Source organism: Drosophila suzukii, chromosome 3 (assembly GCF_043229965.1).
Source record: "Drosophila suzukii chromosome 3, CBGP_Dsuzu_IsoJpt1.0, whole genome shotgun sequence".
In the NCBI taxonomy this organism is placed as follows: domain Eukaryota; kingdom Metazoa; phylum Arthropoda; class Insecta; order Diptera; family Drosophilidae; genus Drosophila; species Drosophila suzukii.
Window position 1 is genome coordinate 54,655,353 of NC_092082.1, and position 17,387 is coordinate 54,672,739.

General features: G+C 44.7%; 1 protein-coding gene across 4 annotated transcripts in view; it reads right to left on the minus strand.

Annotated features, from left to right (window-relative positions):
• Positions 1–2,641: 2,641 nt before the first annotated feature.
• The window catches only part of LOC139353068 (uncharacterized), a 569,019-nt gene continuing 554,273 nt past the window's right edge, over positions 2,642–17,387 (minus strand). For 2 of the 4 annotated variants that reach the window (XR_011604200.1, XM_070996270.1), the window contains one exon: positions 2,642–2,968. Coding sequence is in view for 2 of the 4 variants with exons in the window: in XM_070996270.1 (XP_070852371.1) it covers positions 2,725–2,968 (244 nt within the window). In the remaining 2 variants the exon portion in view is untranslated. Of the gene's footprint in view, positions 2,969–15,078; positions 15,406–17,387 lie in introns of those variants that run through there. The other 2 variants (XR_011604199.1, XM_070996269.1) reach the window with 1 other exon arrangement.

A 17,387-nucleotide genomic window follows, 5' to 3' on the forward strand; every position in this document is an offset into this window, starting at 1 on the left:
CCTGACAAGATCCGTCGGAGAGTATGTACCAGGTTAAAGAAAGCGTATCCGACGATATAAAATATAAAACAACAACATCTCTTAACGAGGTTAAGAGCAAGTGAAAAAGCTATAGTCGATGGACTCGACTATTAGATAGCCGTTATTCAGCTTGAGAGAGTGCGAGAGGAATGGAGATATGCTCAAATCAACTCTGATTTTTTCACTAACACGCCTAGCGCCACCTATCTTCTTCATCTGTAGTGCCACAACAATCCCTTTTAAGTTGCAAAATATTGATTTTTATTTGGGTATTACTTTCATTTGGGACTTTCAGCTAACTAGCGGGTTTCTCTAAAAGTTGTAAAACAAAGGTTTTCTATCTAGACCTTCTTAAGAGCTTCCAAGTGATTAGTTTAATTAAACAAACAAAAGGACAATAACTTTAATTTGTATCACCCAATCTTGTTTTTGAAATAGCTTTTGAACGAAACATCGAATTTTAGCAAATGAGATGACATTCCTCGCGTAATACCAGCAGAAAGAAAAGGTCAAAAGAATCCAATGCATTCCATCAGCCCCATCAGCTGCAAATTTTCTGAATTTTTACTTCTACACTTTCAAAGCTCTGTCATTTTTATATTTAGTACCTCCGCATAGTCTCCTAGTGCGCTTCCACAGCCGTCCACAGTGCTATATAAATTCTTCCCCCTGTCTGTCCGTCCGTATGAACGCTGTCATTTTAGAAACTAAAAGAGAGCTACAAAGTTTGGATTAAGCATACAGTTTCTAGGGTCTTTGAGGCTGCACAAGATCATTAAGTGGGCGCCCACACTAAGGCCCACAATCCGCTCAAAACTATGGAGCCCACAGTTTTGATGCTAGAATACAAATATAGAAATGTATTAGATTCAACAATACCTATCGATTCAGATAAAAAAAAATTTGGCACGCCCACTCTAACGCCCATCCATAAGACTTAAATCATTGGCTTCGTGTGACTTTTGGCTATTCCCAAAACTCAAGAGACCACTCCGGGGAACGCGATTCGAGTCGGTACCGGTGATAATACCGAAAAGAGTCTATTTGGCATGTTTCGAGGATTGGAAGAAACGTTGGCATAAGTAAATTTTATAAGTTTAAAGGGGGTGAAATTGATTAAGAACAATTAAAAAAGAATTTTTATTATACAATCAAATTAACGTGCTTACAGTATAATCCTTCCATAGCTGTTATCTGTCGCCAAGCCGTAGCCTCGTTGAGGCGATATATGTACTGAAAAAAAAAAGTAGAAGATGCCCAGGAAAATCGGAACTTTAATGCTTGTGTCACAGACTGGGGATTTCCCAGAACAAATTCGAGGGGAAAAACGCTACTTGAGAGCTTCGCTGCACTCAACCTAGTGCTGATGAACTTCGGAACGAAGCAGACGTACATTAGTGAGCTCCGGTTTGGCCGCGAGCTCCAGCTGGGAGGTGCCCTTGCCGAAGCCAACGGTCTCTCAGAGATGGAGTATGGTCAATTTACAATCGATGCCGTCAGTAAACTTTCCGAAATCGCAAACAAGGACATTGAGGGGTTAACTTTGCTGTACACCACTAGGCACTACTGCATAGAAAACACATTCAACTGGGCTAGCTGGCACCACACCCTAAATGCATTGAGCAACCTTAATGTTCCAATGCATATACATGAAGTAATGTCGAGCAACTTCAAAGACCGTCTATTTCTGTATGAAACTGACTTTAGACCGACCAGATCTAAGCCCATTGTTGTGGAATGTCATTTACAATGGGATCCTTAGGACGATGCCTGATTAAGGTAGGACTTATTGACATTGCGTACGACGTAGCCATAGTCGCTGCTGCTGGGACACAGTTCCGTTTTCTAGACTATTACTATTCAGGTTTAATACGTCCTTCTCGATCTTCTTTTATTTTTCATTTACCATTTAAAGTCGAAACCCCGCTACTTACGCTGTAATCCGAAACTAATTTACTTAATTTAATAAAGTTTTTGATGGATTTAAGAACGTTTTTCATATTTTGAAAACAGATCATTTTAAAATTAAGAATTTTGTTCTAAAATTTAGACTGAATTTTTTCCCTCAATCCATGAAGCTAGGCTAGAAGGTTACAAATTAACTTTGAGAAGACCTTGCTTGGGTTTGGAGCACAGAGTTTTGACGCTAGAATTTGGCACGTCCAGTTGAACGCCCACAAATTGCTGCTGGTAGAACAGTAGAAGACGTAGATATCTCGCACTTTCTGTAGCTGAGTACATCTACTTCTCCAGCACTTACTGTACCTGCGTAACAGGTGTCTGATAGTCGACGTAATTTACTATAGCGTTCCCCCTTATTTTCTTAACGGACTCCTTATCGAGGGTTCATTCTCATTCAATCCAAATATTCTGACATCTTCGCGTTAGGTTTTCTCCGGACTGCTGACTTTTTTTCCCAGAATTTTCGGCCTATTTTTTCATTTGCATTTTAAACTGAAAAGAGCTTTTTAAACGTATAAATCGCATGGAATTTCATTGCTCAAAACCCAATTTTTAATTTAACACGGAGAAGAGCCCGCATACCAACTTTTGTATTCTGCCACGGTAAACAATCAAGTGAATTGCTTGACATTACCAGTTAAATAAAACACAACTTGCATTCAATAAGAAACAATTTGATATATAACGCATGCTTTTAAACGAATTATATTGCACCATTTTTATAATTAATATATTTATGTACTACTTTAAATAACTTCCGTTTGTAACATTTCCTGTTATTGCCGAAACTAATTTTTTTGTGAATTCGCGCAACTGTAAGGGATCCTCATTATTAAAATCATCCATAACTGTTTGCATTTGTTCCTTTAAGCCATCGGCTATTGATGTAGTGATGCGGTTCTTAAACAAACTTGTTATTGGGCTTAAAATCATGCCAGTCAGCTGTTTAATTGGTTGCGCTTGGTCCAATTCCACTTGAATATTACTGTCAATAAAAGAAATTAAAAATTAATACGTTTGAAACACATTTATAAAAATGTATATGTATATTCGTCTGAGAGTATGTACCAGGTTAAAGAAATCGTATCCGACGATATAAAATATAAAACAACTACATCTCTTAACGAGGTTAAAAGCAAGTGAACAAACTATAGTCGATGGCCTCGACAGCTTAAGGGAGTGCGAAAGGAATGGAAATATGCTCAAATAATCTCTGATTTTTTCACTAACACGCCTAGAGCCACCTATCTTTTTCTTCTATAGTGCCACCTAGCCTATAGCGCACTTAGGGGCTTGGTGGCGTATTAATAAAAACAGCGGATTTGTTGCATGTGGTGAAAAATCTCGTTTAAATTGCAAAATATTGATTTTTATTTGGTTATTACTTTTTAGTAACCGGGCCGATATCAATCATTTTTGGGATGTATACGGGTTATAAAAATAAGAGTTAAATTTAATTTAATTTTTTATTTAAAAACAAGGAAGAATGCTATAGCCGAGTACCTCGACTTTTAGATACTCAGCTAAAGGGACCAAAGGGAAATGGAGATACTCAAGAAGCAAAGCGAGATTAAAATGCGCTACCTACCGGCGGTAGACAGATTTAAGCGTTATGGGCATTAGAGTGGGCGTGGCAATTTTTTTTTAGATCAATCGTTAGGTATTGACGAAGTCAATACATTTCAGTTTAATTTTTTAATCTAGCATGAAAATTGTGGGCGCCACAGGCTTGTGCGGCTTGTGGGCGTTAGAGTGGGCGTAGCACTCTGCTGAAACAAACTTGCGCTGCGTAAGAAGCTCAGGAATCTGCACGCCAAATCTCTCTCTAGCTCTTATTGTTTCCGAGATCTCAGCGTTCATCCGGACGGACAGACGGACATGGCTAGATCGACTCGGCTAGTGATCCTGATCAAGAATATATATACTTTGTGGGGAAGGAAACGCTTCCTTCTGCCTGTTGCATACTTTCTGACGAATCTAGTTTACCCTTTTACTCTACGAGTAACGGGTATAAATATGAAAGCTGGACGGGTTTTAGTGTTAAGTCGTTTGTTGTGGTTAGTGTGTTCGTTGCACCATGCTGAAACCATGCTGATCTTAAAAAGTGTAGACGGCACTTTCTAGGTGTTTCTTCTTAGGCGGTCGCAGCAAAAGTGATCTTTATTGTGCAGATTTGTACAGGCTTAGCCTATGTTACAAGAGTTGGGAGTATACAGTATGAGGGAGTGAGACAAGCATAGTGTTTCTTAAGAGTAAGCGGGATATATATATGTGTTTAATAATAGTGTGACCTAACTTAATGTAGTATGTATGTACAACAGATGTATGTGTGTGTGTTTTTTTTTATATTCATTTACTCCCTACAATTATATACAAGTAAAATTGAGTTTAAGAACAGGAGTAGGGGGCCGTGGTTGCGCGGTATCACCGCAAGGTATTGCTTCGCGCAATGGTAGCCACCTAGGCAGTAGCTTCTCTCCTCTCGTTGTCGGTGCGACGCAGCGTTCGCAGTACGCTCGCTGTGTAGGCTGTCGTCGCTTCCCAATTCGCCTCCTTCTGCAGCATGAGGGGCACAAAGGTTTCTGGCCGAACTCTTACCCCGGTGGTCTCCATGAATATCTGATGGTCATAGCCAAAGCGGCGACATTCAAAAAGGACATGCTGAGCGTCCTCGACAATGCCACTGCCGCACTCTGGGCAACCGTCCTCCGTGTCGTGCCCAAAGCGCTTAAGGAAGCTTTGGAAGCAGCCGTGTCCACTCAGCGCTTGCGTGAGGTAAAAATCCACCTGGCCGTGCTTCCTATTTAGCCATGGCTCTATGCTGGGGATGAGCTGGTGCGTCCAGCGACCCTTGCTGGAGATGTCCCAGGCTGCCTGCCAGTTGACGACGCTCTGCATCCTGGCCCTTCTCTTCACCTCGGTCTTGGTACTGCGGTCCGCCTGTTCGCCTGCTAGAGCCGCGCGAATCTCCTTGGCCTCCCGCACCAGTTCACACAGGGGAACTTGGCCTGCGATGACAAGGGCTGCGTCGTCCGAGATCGTCCTGAAGGCACTCGAAATTCTAACGGCGCACAGGCGGTACGTCGAGTTAACACCTCGCATATAGCTGCTCACAGCAGTGGCCTCAGCCCACACTGGAGCAGCGTACAGCAACTGCGACTTGACAACAGTCGCGAGGAGCCTGCGTCTGTCCTGCTTCGGTCCCCTGGTATTCAGCAGGATCCTGCAGTGCGATCCTGTGGTTTCGCTTGCCTTCCTGTTTACGAACTCCAGGTGTTCGCGGTAGGGTGTCCAGCATGACTCCCAGGTACCTTATGGCACGCTGAGAAGTTATCGTTGTCCCTCCGATCTGAATATGCGCCACTGCGAGCCACTCCTCCACTGCTCGAATTGCGCAGTTTGCAGCTGCCTCCACGGCCGCAACTTCCTTGGCCACCACAACCAGCGCGACATCATCCGCAAAGCCTACAATGTTGGTGCTGCTCGGCAGTGGGAGCTTCAGAACACCGTCAAACATCGTGTTCCAGAGGGCCCAGTACCGAGCCCTGAGGAACAGCGGCTGTCATCTCGTAAGTCCTGGGGCCCACAGAGGTATCTAGGACCAGCTCCCTTTTGCTGAGGTAGCTGTGCACTACATTCAACAGGTAATCCGGGATGTTGAAGGACCGTAGTGCCTCCAGTGTCCTCCCCCAATCGGCTGAGTTGAACGCGTTCCGTATGTCCAGCGTGACCACTAGACAATATTTTTTCGTCCCACCTTTCCATCTGGTACCCGCGATGGCTTTAGCAGCAATGTTGGTGACCCCTTTCCGGAAACCGTACTGGTTGGAAGACAGTCTACCGGCATCCTCCATAGCAGCGTTAAGCCTTGTTGCAATGACCTTTTCGAAGACCTTGCCTATAGTGTCCAGCAGGCAGATGGGTCTATAGGAAGAAGCTTCGCCCGCTGGTTTCCCTGGCTTCGGCAGGAGCAGAGGTTTTTGACGCTTCCACCTGTCGGGGAAGGTCCCAGCAGGCACGAGTTGTAGAGCGATGCTACCGCGCCCGGATGGAGGGATAGCAGGGTCTTCACTGCTCTGTTCGGGACCAAATCCGGCCCGGGTGGCTTCCTGCTCTTCAGGTTCCTTGCCACAGACAATAGTTCCGTCTCCGTGACCGGACATATCTGGCTCCCAATTTGTCGCGTCCATCGGGGGATGCAATGGCGGCGACCCTCTGGAAACAGCACTTGGACAATGCCTTCCAGGACCGCCGGGTCAGTAGGCGACCTGTTGCCGGCACTCACACGCTTGACCACCGTCTTGTAGGCTCTTCCCCATGGGTCGTTTTCCAGCTCGTCACAGAGCTTGAGGTAGCTCTCCCTCTTGCTGTCCCGAATCGCCAGTTTGAGTGCCTTCTTTGCACTCTTAAAGCTAGAGTTGCAGGCAGAAAGGTTTGCGGTGCATCTCGCCCTTTGGACTAACCTCCTGGCTCAAAGGCAGGTCCTGCGCAAGCTAGTGATTTCCTCGCTCCACCAGTACACTGGCGCGTGTTGCTTCCGAAAGGTCTTACGCTGCTGCATGCTTTGGTCACAGGCTTCCTCCAGTCTGGCTGCCAATTTGTTCGCTGCTATATCTGCCGAGTCCAGCTCAGATACAGCCAATCCCTCCAGTGCGCTGGCGAATTTCAATATTTATGTACTAACATTTCCTGTTATTGCTGAAACTAATTATACCCGTTACTCGCAGAGTAAAAGGGTGTACTATATTCGTCGGAAAGTATGTAACAGGCAGAAGGAAGTGTTTCCTACCCCACAAAGTATATATATTCTTGATCAGGATCACAAGCCGAGTCGATCTAGCCGTGTCCGTCTGTCCGTCTGGAAACTATAAGAGCTAGGCTATTGAGACTTGCCATGCAGATTCCTGAGCTTCTTACGCAGCGCAAGTTTGTTTTAGCAGAGTGCCACGCTCACTCTAACGCCCACAAGCCGCCCTAAACTGTGGCTCCTACAGTTTTGATGCTAGAATAAAAATGTTAACTGAAATTTATTGTTCTCATCCATACCTATCGATTGACCCAAAAAAAAAAATTAATAATGAATACGTATTAAACACATTTATAAAAATATATATATAGATTGTAACGCCCTAAATCAAGGGCGCACAAAGCGTATTCATTCTTAATTAGTTTGTTGTAATCATAGTCATAGTCTCGCTATTAGCTTTAAGATCGGACATGAAGTTCAACGTTGTGAATTAAAATACTAGGAACTAAGGAAACTAATTAAGCTAGAACTAATTTTGAGCCAAGAGACGCACCCTAGACAAAGCCCCTCTAACGCGTGATCGCACTCGTGAGGCCCGCAATCGAACTGGCGAACTGGTTCAGCGAGCGCGACGCTAGACTGAAGTGCGATCTCTGATTCCTAAGCTCGGCCTCTTCCGTTTTGACTTTTCGCCGAGAGTGGACGTGTGTCCGAGCATCACTCCGGCACACCACTACCGACACACACGTTACAAGTTACGTGCCGATCCGCTGGGGGCTCAAGTCAGCCTTGCGTATTCGAACCCGCGAACGCCGCACCTTTTCGTTAGTGTTTTAGGCTTTTGCCGATCTGCGCAACACCGACCAGCGCACCAAATTTCACGTAAGCAAGCATACCCATTGTGAGGGCAGTAGCCAGGGCCCCCCTATTCTTATCAATTGCCAATACAAACCTGAAACTTAAAAACCCCGTCTGTTATTTCTACCCCTACACCCCCTCCTCCTCCTCCCACCCTTTCTCGACTCAGATCAACGGCGCGTGTTTGGTTTCGCATCCGCGCGGCGCATCTCGGCCGAGAGCTCCCACCGTAGGATCGTCGTAGTCTCCGAGAGCATCCGGAGTATAGAATCTCCGTAGCCTCCGAGAACATCAGGAGTGTAGAATTCTCGTAGACTCCGAGAGCGTCCGGAGTGTAGAATCCTCGTAGGCTCAGAGAAAATCTGGAGTGTAGAATCCTCATAGTCTCCGAGAATATCCAGAGTGTACAATCCTAGTAGACTCCGAGAACATCCGGAGTGCAGAATCCTCGTAGTCTCCGAGAACATTTGGAGTGGAGAATCCTCTTAGTCTCCGAGAATATACGGAGTGTAGAAACCTCGTAGACTCCGAGAACATCCGGAGTGTAGAAACCAAGTAGGTTCCGAGAATATCCGGAGTGTAGGACCCCCGTAGACTCCCAGTTCACCCGGAGTAAATAAGCCCCGCCGTTCACGTCCGGCGGAATCCCCGTAGCCAACTCCAGTCGGAGTCAACCAAGTTCACCACCAAGCAGGGCGATCGCCCTCTCAGTACCTCGCTCTGCCACCGGAGAGCGTTCTCAGCGGGACCCCTCCCAAGTTCCCCACCAAGCAGTGCGATCGCCCTCTCAGTACCTCGTGCTGCCACCTCCCAGTCGGAGTCATCCAAGTTCACCAACAAGCAACGCCATCGCCCTCTCAGTACCTCGCTCTGCCACCAGAGAGCGTTTTCAGCGGGACCCCTCCCAAGTTCCCCACCAAGCAGAGCGATCGCCCCCTCAGTACCTCGTGCTGCCACCTCTCATACAAATTCCTACTACAGGTTCCACCCTTCTACATAAATTTCTTGTATAGGTTTCTTGGCCACGATATAGGTTTTACCCCGGCCAGAGAACTACTAAGATTCGTCGGAGAGTATGTACCAGGTTAAAGAAAGCGTATCCGACGATATAAAATATAAAACAACAACATCTCTTAACGAGGTTAAGAGCAAGTGAAAAAGCTATAGTCGATGGCCTTGACTATTAGATAGCCGTTACTCAGCTTGAGGGAGTGCGAGAGGAATGGAGATATGCTCAAATCAACTCTGATTTTTTCACTAACACGCCTAGCGCCACCTATCTTCTTCATCTGTAGTGCCACAACAATCCCTTTTAAGTTGCAAAATATTGATTTTTATTTGGGTATTACTTTCATTTGGGACTTTCAGCTAACTAGCGGGTTTCTCTAAAAGTTGTAAAACAAAGGTTTTCTATCTAGACCTTCTTAAGAGCTTCCAAGTGATTAGTTTAATTAAACAAACAAAAGGACAACAACTTTAATTTGTATCACCCAATCTTGTTTTTGAAATAGCTTTTGAACGAAACATCGAATTTTAGCAAATGAGATGACATTCCTCGCGTAATACCAGCAGAAAGAAAAGGTCAAAAGAATCCAATGCATTCCATCAGCCCCATCAGCTGCAAATTTTCTGAATTTTTACTTCTACACTTTCAAAGCTCTATCATTTTTATATTTAGTACCTCCGCATAGTCTCCTAGTGCGCTTCCACAGCCGTCCACAGTGCTATATAAATTCTTCCGCCTGTCTGTCCGTCCGTATAAACGCTGTCATTTTAGAAACTATTTCTATTATTTTTCTTCTATAGTGCCACCTAGCCTACAGCGCACTTAGGGGCTTGGCGGCGTATTAATGAACACAGCGGATTTGTTGCATGTGGTGAACAATCTCGTTTAAATTGCAAAATATTGATTTTTATTTGGTTATTACTTTTTAGTAACCGGGCCGATATCAATCATTTTTGGGATGTATACGGGTTATAAAAATAAGAGTTAAATTTAATTTAATTTTTTATTTAAAAACAAGGAAGAATGCTATAGCCGAGTACCTCGACTTTTAGATACTCATCTAAAGGGACCAAAGGGAAATGGAGATACTCAAGAAGCAAAGCGAGATTAAAATGCGCTACCTACCGGCGGTAGACAGATTTAAGCGTTATGGGCATTAGAGTGGGCGTGGCAATTTGTTTTAGATCAATTGTTAGGTATTGACGAAGTCAATACATTTCAGTTTAATTTTTTAATCTAGCATGAAAATTGTGGGCGCCACAGGCTTGTGCGGCTTGTGGGCGTTAGAGTGGGCGTAGCACTCTGCTGAAACAAACTTGCGCTGCGTTAGAAGCTCAGGAATCTGCACGCCAAATCTCAATAGTCTAGCTCTTATTGTTTCCGAGATCTCAGCGTTCATCCGGACGGACAGACGGACATGGCTAGATCGACTCGGCTAGTGATCCTGATCAAGAATATATATACTTTGTGGGGAAGGAAACGCTTCCTTCTGCCTGTTGCATACTTTCTGACGAATCTAGTTTACCCTTTTACTCTACGAGTAACGGGTATAAATATGAAAGCTGGACGGGTTTTAGTGTTAAGTCGTTTGTTGTGGTTAGTGTGTTCGTTGCACCATGCTGAAACCATGCTGATCTTAAAAAGTGTAGACGGTGTTTCTTCTTAGGCGGTCGCAGCAAAAGTGATCTTTATTGTGCAGATTTGTACAGGCTTAGCCTATGTTACAAGAGTTGGGAGTATACAGTATGAGGGAGTGAGACAAGCATAGTGTTTCTTAAGAGTAACCGGGATATATATATGTGTTTAATAATAGTGTGACCTAACTTAATGTAGTATGTATGTACAACAGATGCTTAGGGATATGTATGTGTGTGTGTTTTTTTTTTATATTCATTTATTCCCTACAATTATATACAAATAAAATTGAGTTTAAGAACAGGAGTAGGGGGCCGTGGTTGCGCGGTATCACCGCAAGGTATTGCTTCGCGCAGTGGTAGCCACCTAGGCTGTAGCTTCTCTCCTCTCGTTGTCGGTGCGACGCAGCGTTCGCAGTACGCTCGCTGCGTAGGCTGTCGTCGCTTCCCAATTCGCCTCCTTCTGCAGCATGAGGGGCACAAAGGTTTCTGGCCGAACTCTTACCCCGGTGGTCTCCATGAATATCTGGCGGTCATAGCCAAAGCGGCGACATTCAAAAAGGACATGCTGAGCGTCCTCGACAATGCCACTGCCGCACTCTGGGCAACAGTCCTCCGTGTCGTGCCCAAAGCGCTTAAGGAAGCTTTGGAAGCAGCCGTGTCCACTCAGCGCTTGCGTGAGGTAAAAATCCACCTGGCCGTGCTTCCTATTTAGCCATGGCTCTATGCTGGGGATGAGCTGGTGCGTCCAGCGACCCTTGCTGGAGATGTCCCAGGCTGCCTGCCAGTTGACGACGCTCTGCATCTTGGCCCTTCTCTTCACCTCGGTCTTGGTACTGCGGTCCGCCTGTTCGCCTGCTAGAGCCGCGCGAATCTCCTTGGCCTCCCGCACCAGTTCACACAGGGGAACTTGGCCTGCGATGACAAGGGCTGCGTCGTCCGAGATCGTCCTGAAGGCACTCGAAATTCTAACGGCGCACAGGCGGTACGTCGAGTTAACACCTCGCATATAGCTGCTCACAGCAGTAGCCTCAGCCCACACTGGAGCAGCGTACAGCAACTGCGACTTGACAACAGTCGCGAGGAGCCTGCGTCTGTCCTGCTTCGGTCCCCTGGTATTCAGCAGGATCCTGCAGAGCGATCCTGTGGTTTCGCTTGCCTTCCTGTTTACGAACTCCAGGTGTTCGCGGTAGGAGAGGCGGCTGTCCAGCATGACTCCCAGGTACCTTATGGCACGGTGAGAAGTTATCGTTGTCCTTCCGATCTGAATATGCGCCGACTGCACTGCTTTCCTGCTTGAGATCAGCACCGCTTCAGTTTTGTGTGAGGCCAGCTCTAGGCCCGCAACTGCGAGCCACTCCTCCACTGCTCGAATTGCGCAGTTTACAGCTGCCTCCACGGCCGCAAATTCCTTGGCCACCACAACCAGCGCGACATCATCCGCAAAGCCTACAATGTTGGTGCTGCTCGGCAGTGGGAGCTTCAGAACACCGTCAAACATCGTGTTCCAAAGCAGAGGGCCCAGTACTGAGCCCTGAGGAACAGCGGCTGTCATCTCGTAAGTCCTGGGGCCCACAGAGGTATCTAGGACCAGCTCCCTTTTGCTGAGGTAGCTGTGCACTACATTCAGCAGGTAATCCGGGATGTTGAAGGACCGTAGTGCCTCCAGTGTCCTCCCCCAATCGGCTGAGTTGAACGCGTTCCGTATGTCCAGCGTGACCACTAGACAATACTTTTTCGTCCCACCTTTCCATCTGGTACCCGCGATGGCTTTAGCAGCAATGTTGGTGACCCCTTTCCGGAAACCGTACTGGTTGGAAGACAGTCTACCGGCATCCTCCATAGCAGCGTTAAGCCTTGTTGCAATGACCTTTTCGAAGACCTTGCCTATAGTGTCCAGCAGGCAGATGGGTCTATAGGAAGACAGTGCGATCGCCCTCTCAGTACCTCGTGCTGCCACCTGCCAGTCGGAGTCATCCAAGTTCACAAACAAGCAACGCCATCGCCCTCTCAGTACCTCGCTCTGCCACCAGAGAGCGTTTTCAGCGGGACCCCTCCCAAGTTCCCCACCAAGCAGAGCGATCGCCCTCTCAGTACCTCGTGCTGCCACCTCTCATACAAACTCCTACTACAGGTTCCACCCTTCTACATAAATTTCTTGTATAGGTTCCTTGGCCACGATATAGGTTTTACCCCGGCCAGAGAACTACTTGACAAGATTCGTCAGAGAGTATGTACCAGGTTAAAGAAAGCGTATCCGACGATATAAAATATAAAACAACAACATCTCTTAACGAGGTTAAGAGCAAGTGAAAAAGCTATAGTCGATGGCTTCGACTATTAGATAGCCGTTACTCAGCTTGAGGGAGTGCGAGAGGAATGGAGATATGCTCAAATCAACTCTGATTTTTTCACTAACACGCCTAGCGCCACCTATCTTCTTCATCTGTAGTGCCACAACAATCCCTTTTAAGTTGCAAAATATTGATTTTTATTTGGGTATTACTTTCATTTGGGACTTTCAGCTAACTAGCGGGTTTCTCTAAAAGTTGTAAAACAAAGGTTTTCTATCTAGACCTTCTTAAGAGCTTCCAAGTGATTAGTTTAATTAAACAAAAAAAAGGACAACAACTTTAATTTGTATCACCCAATCTTGTTTTTGAAATAGCTTTTGAACGAAACATCGAATTTTAGCAAATGAGATGACATTCCTCGCGTAATACCAGCAGAAAGAAAAGGTCAAAAGAATCCAATGCATTCCATCAGCCCCATCAGCTGCAAATTTTCTGAATTTTTACTTCTACACTTTTAAAGCTCTGTCATTTTTATATTTAGTACCTCCGCATAGTCTCCTAGTGCGCTTCCACAGCCGTCCACAGTGCTATATAAATTCTTCCGCCTGTCTGTCCGTCCGTATGAACGCTGTCATTTTAGAAACTAAAAGAGAGCTACAAAGTTTGGATTAAGCATACAGTTTCTAGGGTCTTTGAGGCTGCACAAGATCATTAAGTGGGCGCCCACACTAAGGCCCACAATCCGCTCAAAACTATGGAGCCCACAGTTTTGATGCTAGAATACAAATATAGAAATGTATTAGATTCAACAATACCTATCGATTCAGATAAAAAAAAATTTGGCACGCCCACTCTAACGCCCATCCATAAGACTTAAATCATTGGCTTCGTGTGACTTTTGGCTATTCCCAAAACTCAAGAGACCACTCCGGGGATCGCGATTCGAGTCGGTACCGGTGATAATACCGAAAAGAGTCTATTTGGCATGTTTCGAGGATTGGAAGAAACGTTGGCATAAGTAAATTTTATAAGTTTAAAGGGGGTGAAATTGATTAAGAACAATTAAAAAAGAATTTTTATTATACAATCAAATTAACGTGCTTACAGTATAATCCTTCTATAGCTGTTATCTGTCGCCAAGCCGTAGCCTCCTTGAGGCGATATCTGTACTGAAAAAAAAAAGCAGAAGATGCCCAGGAAAATCGGAACTTTAATGCTTGTGTCACAGACTGGGGATTTCCCAGAACAAATTCGAGGGGAAAAACGCTACTTGAGAGCTTCGCTGCACTCGACCTAGTGCTGATGAACTTCGGAACGAAGCAGACGTACATTAGTGAGCTCCGGTTTGGCCGCGAGCTCCAGCTGGGAGGTGCCCTTGCCGAAGCCAACGGTCTATCAGAGATGGAGTATGGTCAATTTACAATCGATGCCGTCAGTAAACTTTCCGAAATCGCAAACAAGGACATTGAGGGGCTAACTTTGCTGTACACCACTAGGCACCACTGCATAGAAAACACATTCAACTGGGCTAGCTGGCACCACACCCTAAATGCATTGAGCAACCTTAATGTTCCAATGCATATACATGAAGTAATGTCGAGCTATTTCAAAGACCGTCTATTTCTGTATGAAACTGACTTTAGGCCGACCAGATCTAAGCCCATTGTTGTGGAATGTCATTTACAATGGGATCTTTAGGACGATGCCTGATTAAGGTAGGACTTATTGACATTGCGTACGACGTAGCCATAGTCGCTGCTGCTGGGACACAGTTCCGTTTTCTAGACTATTACTATTCAGGTTTAATACGTCCTTCTCGATCTTCTTTTATTTTTCATTTACCATTCAAAGTCGAAACCCCGCTACTTACGCTGTAATCCGAAATTAATTTACTTAATTTAATAAAGTTTTTGATGGATTTAAGAACGTTTTTCATATTTTAAAAACAAATCATTTTAAAATTAAGAATTTTGTTCTAAAATTTAGATTGCATTTTTTCCCTCAATCCATGAAGCTAGGCTAGAAGGTTACAAATTAACTTTGAGAAGACCTTGCTTGGGTTTGGAGCACAGAGTTTTGACGCTAGAATTTGGCACGTCCAGTTGAACGCCCACAAATTGCTGCTGGTAGAACAGTAGAAGACGTAGATATCTCGCACTTTCTGTAGCTGAGTATATCTACTTCTCTAGCACTTACTGTACCTGCGTAACAGGTGTCTGATAGTCGACGTAATTTACTATAGCGTTCCCCCTTATTTTCTTAACGGACTCCTTATCGAGGGTTCATTCTCATTCAATCCAAATATTCTGACATCTTCGCGTTAGGTTTTCTCCGGACTGCTGACTTTTTTTCCCAGAATTTTCGGCCTATTTTTTCATTTGCATTTTAAACTGAAAAGAGTTTTTTAAACGTATAAATCGCATGGAATTTCATTGCTCAAAACCCAATTTTTAATTTAACACGGAGAAGAGCCCGCAAACCAACTTTTGTATTCTGCCACGGTAAACAATCAAGTGAATTGCTTGACATTACCAGTTAAATAAAACACAACTTGCATTCAATAAGAAACAATTTGATATATAACGCATGCTTTTAAACGAATTATATTGCACCATTTTTATAATTAATATATTTATGTACTACTTTAAATAACTTCCGTTTGTAACATTTCCTGTTATTGCCGAAACTAATTTTTTTGTGAATTCGCGCAACTGTAAGGGATCCTCATTATTAAAATCATCCATAACAGTTTGCATTTGTTCCTTTAAGCCATCGGCTATTGGTGTAGTGATGCGGTTCTTAAACAAACTTGTTATTGGGCTTAAAATCATGCCAGTCAACTGTTTAATTGGTTGCGCTTGGTCCAATTCCACTTGAATATTACTGTCAATAAAAGAAATTAAAAATGAATACGTTAAAAATTTATATGTATATTCGTCTGAGAGTATGTATCAGGTTAAAGAAATCGTATCCGACGATATAAAATATAAAACAACAACATCTCTTAACGAGGTTAAAAGAAAGTGAACAAACTATAGTCGATAGCCTCGACAGCTAAAGGGAGTGCGAAAGGAATGGAAATATGCTCAAATAATCTCTGACTTTTTCACTAACACGCCTAGAGCCACCTATCTTTTTCTTCTATAGTGCCACCTAGCCTATAGCGCACTTAGGGGCTTGGTGGCGTATTAATGAAAACAGCGGATTTGTTGCACGTGGTGAACAATCTCGTTTAAATTGCAAAGTATTGATTTTTATTTGGTTATTACTTTTTAGTAACCGGGCCGATATCAATCATTTTTGGGATGTATACGGGTTATAAAAATAAGAGTTAAATTTAATTTAATTTTTTATTTAAAAACAAGGAAGAATGCTATAGCCGAGTACCTCGACTTTTAGATACTCAGCTAAAGGGACCAAAGGGAAATGGAGATACTCAAGAAGCAAAGCGAGATTAAAATGCGCTACCTACCGGCGGTAGACAGATTTAAGCGTTATGGGCATTAGAGTGGGCGTGGCAATTTGTTTTAGATCAATTGTTAGGTATTGACGAAGTCAATACATTTCAGTTTAATTTTTTAATCTAGCATGAAAATTGTGGGCGCCACAGGCTTGTGCGGCTTGTGGGCGTTAGAGTGGGCGTAGCACTCTGCTGAAACAAACTTGCGCTGCGTAAGAAGCTCAGGAATCTGCACGCCAAATCTCAATAGTCTAGCTCTTATTGTTTCCGAGATCTCAGCGTTCATCCGGACGGACAGACGGACATGGCTAGATCGACTCGGCTAGTGATCCTGATCAAGAATATATATACTTTGTGGGGAAGGAAACGCTTCCTTCTGCCTGTTGCATACTTTCTGACGAATCTAGTTTACCCTTTTACTCTACGAGTAACGGGTATAAATATGAAAGCTGGACGGGTTTTAGTGTTAAGTCGTTTGTTGTGGTTAGTGTGTTCGTTGCACCATGCTGAAACCATGCTGATCTTAAAAAGTGTAGGCGGCACTTTCTAGGTGTTTCTTCTTAGGCGGTCGCAGCAAAAGTGATCTTTATTGTGCAGATTTGTACAGGCTTAGCCTATGTTACAAGAGTTGGGAGTATACAGTATGAGGGAGTGAGACAAGCATAGTGTTTCTTAAGAGTAACCGGGATATATGTATGTGTTTAATAATAGTGTGACCTAACTTAATGTAGTATGTATGTACAACAGATGCTTAGGGATATGTATGTGTGTGTGTTTTTTTTTTATATTCATTTATTCCCTACAATTATATACAAATAAAATTGAGTTTAAGAACAGGAGTAGGGGGCCGTGGTTGCGCGGTATCACCGCAAGGTATTGCTTCGCGCAATGGTAGCCACCTAGGCAGTAGCTTCTCTCCTCTCGTTGTCGGTGCGACGCAGCGTTCGCAGTACGCTCGCTGCGTAGGCTGTCGTCGCTTCCCAATTCGCCTCCTTCTGCAGCATGAGGGGCACAAAGGTTTCTGGCCGAACTCTTACCCCGGTGGTCTCCATGAATATCTGGCGGTCATAGCCAAAGCGGCGACATTCAAAAAGGACATGCTGAGCGTCCTTGACAATGCCACTGCCGCACTCTTGGCAACCGTCCTCCGTGTCGTGCCCAAAGCGCTTAAGGAAGCTTTGGAAGCAGCCGTGTCCACTCAGCGCTTGCGTGAGGTAAAAATCCACCTGGCCGTGCTTCCTATTTAGCCATGGCTCTATGCTGGGGATGAGCTGGTGCGTCCAGCGACCCTTGCTGGAGATGTCCCAGGCTGCCTGCCAGTTGACGACGCTCTGCATCTTGGCCCTTCTCTTCACCTCGGTCTTGGTACTGCGGTCCGCCTGTTCGCCTGCTAGAGCCGCGCGAA